This window comes from Rhea americana, unplaced genomic scaffold (assembly GCF_003343005.1).
Source record: "Rhea americana isolate MKP2758 unplaced genomic scaffold, rheAme1 scaffold_294, whole genome shotgun sequence".
In the NCBI taxonomy this organism is placed as follows: Eukaryota; Metazoa; Chordata; class Aves; order Rheiformes; family Rheidae; genus Rhea; species Rhea americana.
In genome coordinates, this window is record NW_028186417.1 from 125,518 (window position 1) to 134,598 (window position 9,081).

At 42.6% G+C, this 9,081-nt stretch overlaps 1 protein-coding gene across 1 annotated transcript; it reads right to left on the reverse strand.

The window, feature by feature from the left end:
• Positions 1-702: 702 nt before the first annotated feature.
• On the reverse strand, positions 703-9,069 carry PAQR3 (progestin and adipoQ receptor family member 3; the record flags this gene model as incomplete). The annotated part of the gene is made up of 6 exons (XM_085309244.1): positions 703-3,430; positions 3,915-4,063; positions 4,369-4,459; positions 5,842-6,039; positions 6,848-7,003; positions 8,899-9,069. Coding segments are annotated over 5 exons (759 nt in total), but the record flags the coding sequence as incomplete, so codon positions are not given.
• Between the last annotated feature and the right edge of the window lie 12 nt (positions 9,070-9,081).

Genomic DNA, 9,081 nt, shown 5'->3' on the forward strand with positions numbered 1-9,081 from the left:
CGCAAAGCAAAAGGGTGCAAACGGACTCCTGCTGGCTGCTGCCACTGGGCGCAGCTGCGGGTCGTGTGTATTTAGAGTGGCAGGACATGGGCTAGATAGTTGTATTTCTGCTAGTTCCAGCTATGATAGCAGGTTTGTTGGTTTTTCAGCCTCTGCAGTTACAGGAGCGATTAAAAAATGTTCTAGCAGTGGGTTTTTTGAGGAGGTTTGCTGTTCAGATGTTGGCACGTATTTTTGACTTACCATTGTTTTTAGGATGTAGTTGGATTACTTCTGCTAGGGCAAAAGCACCTTTACCAAGCTGGGATGGGAAGAGTACCATGTTTTCTGTTCATGCAGAGCAGATGGACCTTTCTTTTTTGTTGAAGCGGTAACAACTGAAATGGCCCAAGCTCTTAGGGTACAAAGAAGACATCATTTGTTCTTGGAAACAGTCTAGATCAAAAGGTGGTAACAAAATCAAGTTAATTGGCAGGTGCACGTGTCTAGCAAATCCTGGAGATGATCCTTCAAAAACCATGTTGTGCAATAAATATCAATCAAATGTTGTGCCTATCTAGACTGTGTTCTTGGTAATTCAAGAAACAGTCTCCTTATTTCCAACTCTGGGGAGCTGCCAGTGGTTCTGTGGTTGAGCATTTCACTTCACTAATGTGGAACTTTTGAGCATGGTATTAAAAACAACAATGATGTTGCCCCAAGTACACATCCAATGAACCAAAATTTATTTACAGGCTCAATATTTACATAAATCAGTGTCATGCAGCTTGATAAATTTTATCAGAATAATAAAAATGTACAACTTGGCAATCAGTTTCCTTATCCAGTGAAAACTGCTACAGTAGTTTACATAAAAAAAAAATCTAGCAAACTATAAAATCAGTATGCTCTCAAGACACAATCGCACATTTTTCAAATATTGTTTATGTAACACTGGAAATGGGCTTTTTTTATTTGCAGGTTCCTTGTTAGGCTTCAGTAGTAGTCATTAGAGCACTTGAAACTTGCTTGGCTGTGAAGTTTAAAAAAAAAAAATCAGTACTACATGAAAAAGCTCAAAGGTCTGGGAGTTAAATTCTACGTGGAAAGTCAGTTGTTGCCATTAAGTGTTTTGGGAGTTGGAAAAAACACTGTGTTCCTGAACTTCATCTACAGTTAACATTATCCTCTCATAACAAATGCCTGCATACCAGCACAGGAGTTAGTGCCCTGCGTTTTCCATCTCGGATGAACGTTCCAACGTTTTACACTGAGGTTCGTATCGCTGTGCCCTTGAGAGCATCTCCTGGGTCACAGGGCCTCCAAGAGGGCCAGGGGGCTACAGCGCACACCCCCAAAAGAAAAGGATGAGGCAGCTGGGCCTACTTAGCCAAGAGAGGAGGTGGCGGCTTCGGGGGACCTACCAGCAGCCTTTTTCACACGGAGAGGCACAGCCAGAGGATGGGAGACCGTGCAAAGGTGCGAGCTGAAGCAGGGGCCATCCTGACTATATGAAAGAAGGGGGCTCTAGCACGAGGCCAGCCAGACATTGGAGTCGGGCCCCGAAGAGGCTGGGCCATCATCTGTCCTGGAAGTTTTCCAGGGTCTGATGGAGAAGAGCCCTGAGCAACCTGGTCGGAACCGGGTGCTGGCCCAGCCGAGCAGGAGGCTGGACTAGCGGCCCACCCAGGTCCCTTCCCTCCAGACGACGCCGTGATGGTCCTGCTGCGCTAGCAGGGCTCGCTGGGCCTGAAGGGAGAAACGTGCTTTGCTGTTGCGACTGGTAAGGTAAAACCCACTCRGGGAAGGCATCCTCTCTGCGAGGACAAAGGCAACGGCAGAGGATGATACGCAAGGCTGGTATGGTTTTTTTTGTGTGTTATGCAGCTTGTAGTATTGTTGCCTAAGGTGGTCTCTCGGACTTGCGTGGTGAGACAACTTGTTTAAAACCACAAAAGGCTACTGTCAGTATGTTTTAGGCTGACTGTTGTCAGATTATCACACAGTAAGAACGAAGATATCTGTACATTTTCAAAGGCCACACTGCACAAACCATACGGACTTCTAGTGACGTCAGCAGTACCATCTTATGACAACCATTTCTGCTACGGCTACAGGCGGAAACATTCTGTTCCGCAGTTACAGGATTGCCTGCGTTGTGACACTTGGTGCTGTTGCAGTCATGTCTTTCAATTGACCTCCTCCCAGACTATGAGTTTGGGATTAAGTATTAACAGCATCTTGATGCATGCAGAGGAAAACGGACTAATACTGACTGAGGTTGGATCGTGCCACGCAGCAGCATTTGCTACCGCTGCTTAACTGAACTGTAAACAAAAGCAGCTGTTGCACAGAAGCCACTTCAAAATGCTGTTTCTAACCCAAAAATCTGAAGAATCCCAATCCAATTCGGAAAACTGGCACGGAGCTGAATCATGCTGAGTTACAGCTCCCTAAAAATCTGTATGTTTCAAGTCTCCATAGCGCTCATATTAGAAGGCATGGTTTAACTACACTTTTTAAAACCCAAGGCAATTATTTTTACTGTGAGAAAAATTATGGCAGTAAGTCTTTTTTTTTTCAGTAAGAAAGTACTGAAAGCGTAGCATAATATATCATATTTTAAAAGGCCAAGTTCAGTGATTTAAATCCACAGCAGGACCACTACTCAAATAGGGTATATTATTTATACCTGTAAAAACACAACTTGTTTAAAAGAAACTCTTTGCAGCTGTCTGCTGGTTGCAAGAGTGCACAGAACTTGAACACTGCTGCCCTCAGAATATGKCAGAACAGTATTTTTACAAGCATGTAAGGGATCTAGAGTTTGAAAAAAATGCTGAAGTAATGGCATAGCCTGTAGTGGGGAGCTATTTTGAAGTCTGGCAATGAAGAAAACTATAGTGGATATCTGCTGTCATTTTCCAAACACAAGGAAAGAAAGCTTTTCTAGAAAAGTACGAGACTCCACTGGATTCTATTTTATACACGACTGTACTGATGTGTAAGCATAAGCAAATCGCTCGGACAATGACTCCGAAAGATGCAGCACGCTGGTCCTTCGTTTTGCACTTGAACAAGAACCTGCAAATCACTGAACCGATATAAGGGCCTGTTGGCTCACCGAGAGTACTTACTTCTGTTGTTCGCGTTTACCATCAAGAACGGAATCCAGCGATCCACATACTTTCTCATATGGCCCACCTGTCCATCACCCGCTCTGGGAAGACCTGTTTTGTACTTCACTGCAGAACAGAAAATGATCGAGAAGGAAATTAATCTGGGACCTGGGCATTGTTGTTCTCTTCAAAACTCCTGATCATGTACATCCCAGCAAGTGGGGAAACAGTCGAAGTTGGAGAAGAACCGCTTCAGTGCATAACTTGATATCGTGGCATCTAGGTAATGTCCAAACCCTCATAATCAGAAATTTCATGGCAGTACGATCTCTCTGAAAGACAGTGGAAAGACAAGTTTTGTCACTTTATATCCACAGGAAATAAATAATCTATTCTTTGATTTCCAAAAAAGCTCACGTATGCCTAGAAAGCTAAAGACTGTCCAAAAAAAYCCCCAAACCTTAAAGGCTTTGTAGGCAAAAGGAACTGGACATCGCTGCAGACATAAAAGGGTGAAACAGAGCTGAAAGGGCCTTGGCATACATCTGTCCAGCCTGTTCTGGAACTTTGTCCATGGGTGTAAGAGGTTCTTGGAGCCTCATGCAACCCAGCAGTATAGCTTAGTGGAGGGCTTGGTATTGAGCTGACTACTTCTTTATTTATGCCATATTTATGCATTATACCAGTCACCATTTTCTCTGGAGGCTCTAAAAGGATTAGGGAGATTAATCACAACATGTGATGCAGTAAAAGCAAGTTACTTAATCCTATACATGTTAGAACTTCACCTTCCCATGAGTACAAAAACAGTTATACCTTCACTCACAAGTCCACACTATACTCAGGACAGGGCTTGCTGTGTCTGTATTGCATGATATAAACTGTAGATTGATGCCACCAATACAACATCACTACTGCAAGGATATGCCATACTTGGTGACTAGATCCGAGGTAGTTCAACTGTCCTGTTGGAAAGAAAGAGGGGAAAGAGTTGTTAAATTCAGCAATAACTCATGCAATACAATTAGGTATTACTCTGAAGCTCAACTCCACACTGAGCCTATGTTTTATCAAAAACATTATCAGAAATCATCTAACTACTTCTGATTAAACTACACTCAATGTTTTACTCTATATGAGAACATTTAATGTAAAACGTAATCTATGATCTCATAGATTGAGATCTACTAAGTTCAGGACTCTCTGCAAAGACTGACACGCTGTAGGAAGCTTAACTGCAGGAAAGAACAGCCTGAAGAGAATTTCATACCTGGGAAGTATCGCTCTGGAACTTTGGATATATAGAAGAGAAAAGCTACTGCAGCAATGAAGTACATCACAACCACACGTGGAGCAAACTCCTGCAAAAAGGTAAAGAATGAATGAAAAAAATCATTGCCTAAAAAAAAAAAAAAGGCAGACAAAACTGAATTTTACTTCACTACTTATATTATCTGTGGAACAGAATCTGATTGTTGATATTATGCAAGAAGGCCACGCTAAGTACAGAAAACAACTTCTCAAAAGCTCATTTAGTAGTTCGGATCACAATGATGACTGGAGGGGTGGAAGAGGAGGAAACTGCTAAAACAGCTCACACAATGAGGTTCTCCCAGCTGGCAACCTAGAAGCCACGTCTGCATTTTATATTATGTATTAGATTTTAAAGCATCAAACTGGTGATGGGAAAGCAAGCCATTGGTATAGTTAACTTTTGTGMATTTTCCTTAACAAGGAGTTATGCTGCCAAAAACAGAGTAGTTTTTGCAGGAACACAGTGAGTATTGCATCTACTGTTCTGCTACACTAGGACAAACTGAACTGGAAAAAAGCTGCTCATCTGTTTTTTATAAGCCCAGTGTTAAGTGCCTTGTCTAATGACTGCAGGTAATCAAATGGTCTCCTCGAGCACAAGCTCTAGATCAAGCTAATGCATCACCCTACATTACAGTTCTCATGAAGTGCCAGTCTAACCTTACACAGTTAGTGCTTACTTGGGAAAGTAAAGGTGTTTTTTGGCATAGGTAACCCCTGGGTAGTTATAATGATCCCTGGGTTTCTCATCTTGAGGCAAAACTTCACCCTCATTAGCTCTGCTGTGCTTCCTGTTTTTTCAGAGCTGAGTAACCTTTAGCTGTACTTTTAAGTGGTGTAACAAGAACAGGAAAATAGCCTGGTAACTTCACAGTGATGTTAAGCGAGGGTTGTATAAAAGGCAGAGCGCTGCSTCTGCAAATACTGACTTTGTTGCAAGCCGTGGGAACAGAAAGGTGAGCAAATTATCATTTCATCACAGTCATCTTGCTCCCCTWTTTCTCCCAAGGTGTGGAGGTGGATGGCCTGGGGCAGCTGTGCAGCCTGACAAACTGCTTCCTGCTCCTCAGCTGAGGGGAGCTAGGGTGCAGTCAGCCTAGGCAGGCTGCTCTGCCTCACAGTCACTTACACACACATGTGTGTGTATATACACAAATATAGACACATTTGTCCTTGTTTTTTCTATTTTTTTCCTTCGTAAATCAAACTGATTTTATCTGTTCAACCTGTTTACTGATTCTCAATAAATCTAAGTGTTTGCATTTAGATAATGACATCCAAAGAAATCCTCTGCTTTAAGAAATTCTTAATTACCATTATTCCCCCCTGCTTCCAAAACAGTGAATAGGAAAATAAGAGAGCTCAGGGAAGATCAAAGTGAAAAACAAAAGGGAATTTTATTTGCTAACTTCTATTTTATTTTTTTTACCTGTACAATAGATGCACTGATTCCTCCATTGAGCCAAACCCAGTGGATTGTAGGAATAATTCCATATCCAGACACTGAGCAAAAGATGATGGAGCGCAGCCTGTGCCACTGTTGTGTGAGGTAACTGGGATGAATCTGAGCAAAAAATACTGCCAAGATCATTGCCAGCACAGTGATTAAATACACCTGACGCCAGTACTGAGAAAAAAAGAAAGGAAAGCATATTGATAGGTTTTCTCTTATGGTGTCAAGGTAACCTCTTGGTAGAAAGATCAGGTTACTAAATGCAACAAYGTATCAGTTTTCTTGTCACTTTTGTGAGCACAAATGAGGGGGCTTGAATGAATGGGCTCCTATTAATCAATTGACACAGGAAATGCACCCTGTTGCTCAGGTATTCTTTGCTAGAAAAATATTTATTTCAAGCATAGCCTTAATTAAAATGCATTTTAAATACACCTCTACTTAAGCTGTGTAATTCAATTACCAGATTGCTACTTCAGATAGGCTACACTGCCTATCATGAAGCTGCCATGTTACAAACATGGATATTACGTAAGACTGAAGGGAACTATTTTTAATAGTCCTCTATTAGGTGAACAGAAAATAAGCTTGTTCCAAACCCATATGTAAGCTACTGTGTAGGAAATAATTTTTCTGTAGGATGTTTAAAGTATTTCACTATGGGCTGTGTCCCAATGACAACCTCACGCATTTGACAAGAAGTAAAGCCCACAAAGTTTACACTGCCTTCACATAAGTTTACAGATTTCCCTGAAACTTGTGTGATTGACAGCTTAAAAAATCAAAACCTAAATTTGCCTATCACTTGAGCAAGTACWGTTGTGCTAACATCTGAATAAAATTATTTGTTCCCACTGCCTTTCTCCTGGCTATATATACACCACTTGCACACTATGCAATGAACTCGTTTCTTAAGGCATGTGAACTATGACAATGAGATCACAGGTCCTAAATGTCATAGGAATGAGTGCTTTAAACTTACATTATTACAGTAAAATGCATAAAATACGCCCGATACATAGCAGCCCAGGATACCAATGGAAATTCCTGCATAATCTAATGCCATCCATCGTCGGCTGGTTTTCTCGGAGCGATGACAACAAAAAAGATGATATCCTACTGAGCAAAGCATACAGACCTACACAAATATTCAAACAAAGAAGCATTAATTTTTTGAAAACTGAAAGGGATTATAGCAAGCTCAGATTCTAAAGCTTTTGGCACAAAACTAACTTATTACTTGTTATGCAGTGTTACTTGGTGTCGCACAATTATGATTCCTGTCAGTAATCAACTGAGACTAACGTAAGCTTCTCTGGCAGACTGAAGGAGAAACAGAGAACTCTGCATGACTTGATAACCATAAGCTGCACAGCTAAGAAAACTAGGCTATTTGAGGTCAAGGATGCAAGGCCAAGAAAGGAGCCAGAAACTATGGAGCAGGGGTATGTAAAAGCTATGTCTGTGCAAGTACAGCGGGGTAATGAATGCAACATGGCCAAACTGCCACAGGTAGAAAGCGATGCCTAAATCCAGCCTGAATGCCCAGAACCAGTGTTATTCCACAGAGGGAGCACARAAGAAATGAGCCTCCTAAGCTCTTCCAGTACATGGGCGACTTACTTTGCCACTGAGCTGGCATCAGAATTTTCCCCCCCTGAGACATTCGTTATGTGTTACCCTGCATCTTTAGCAACAGGAGTAGAGAAAGCAAGACAAAAGTACTTCCCTAGCCATTAAGGAAGTCTACCAGCTTCTAGTTATATCAAGGCTTGTGTTCTTGAGGGAATGTGGATAGTGCTCCTTTTGAGTCACTCTATCAAAACTCTTGCTGCTGGCCTTGCAATCTTGTTTTAGGGATTGTGTATTTTATAAGTGCTTCAGCAGTAAAGTGATGATACATTTTAAGTTTTTGCTGCTGAAAAGAGAACAGATTTATTTTGAGATGCGCGTGCTCATGCTCATGGCAGGTAGAAGATGTTTTCTTTCTGTACTTAAGACAAATCCTTGCCATTGCCAACAGAATGAAATGTACAGCAGTCATCTTGTTTAACTTGCCTATGTCTCTTGCTGAAGTAAGACTATGTTTCCAAGGCTGTCTTATAGAAAGTCATCTGACTTACTTTAAAATATGCTCTGCAGAGTAAGTGTGTTTGTTTCCTTTTTTCTCTTTTATTTTTTTAGGGAACTGAACGAAAGGAATTAAAGCCTTAGATATCAAGGCAGTATCTAACAAATACAGGGGGAAAAATTGATCTGTTCCTCTATTTTTACTACATGAAATGAATTACCACTATCCTGCCTTTTCCTTTCCTATATTTATTTTATCAACAGTTTATTTGCTCAGGGTTTGTTTCAGACTTAAGTTTGGTAGAGCAGGAATGAGATTGTTGTGCCATACATGGTAGGAGCAATAATGTCTCATAAAGCATGCAGTTTTAAGGAACTATGCGATTCTGTGACAAATGTCTCTGTGCAAGATGCATCTACTAAAAATCAGAAGGACAACTGCTTTCAGCAGTAAGTTGCTTCAAGTTCTCTAAGTTATCTCTACAGAATCTGTCCTTTTAGTAACTGAGGGCCAGAGTCACTTTGGGAAAATGAAAGCAAGGTGCGCACCATGCTGTCACACCACCACTACCCCCTCTCTCCCTCCCCAAATTTGGGAACATGAGGGTTAGAGTAAGACTTGTAGTACAACTGAAGAATTGCATCAGACTGTAGCTGCTATTCATCTTCCCACCGCTACACCTCTTCAGCTGTAATGGATGCTGTCTGGGCCGTGTACGACAGCAGTGAAGTCGGACCACCCCACTCTGCAATAAGCCATGGAAAACCTCTCCTGTAAAGTACAGTCACCCGGGCCTGACTCCAGTCCTCCCTGCTCCACCTTAGGTGCAGTCAAGTGCCCCCCTGCCACTCCTCTGGGCCCAATACAGTGGGGAGCAGAGTGGGGGGGGGGGCCTTTAACCCCTTCCTGCCCCAAGACAGCCGGCCTGGCCCGGCCCCGGGCCGGGGGGCGTGGGGGCTCACCTGGAAGCAGAAGAGGCAGACAGAGCAGATGACGAAGTCCTCGCGGGCGGCGCCGGCCGCCGGCAGCACCGCCGTCAGGTCGTAGATGCCGAGCGTGAAGAAGAGGACGAAGCCGAGCAGGTGGCTCCAGATATTGACGGTCTCGTTGGACAGGATGAAGAGGCTGCGGGAGGGGAGAGGCGC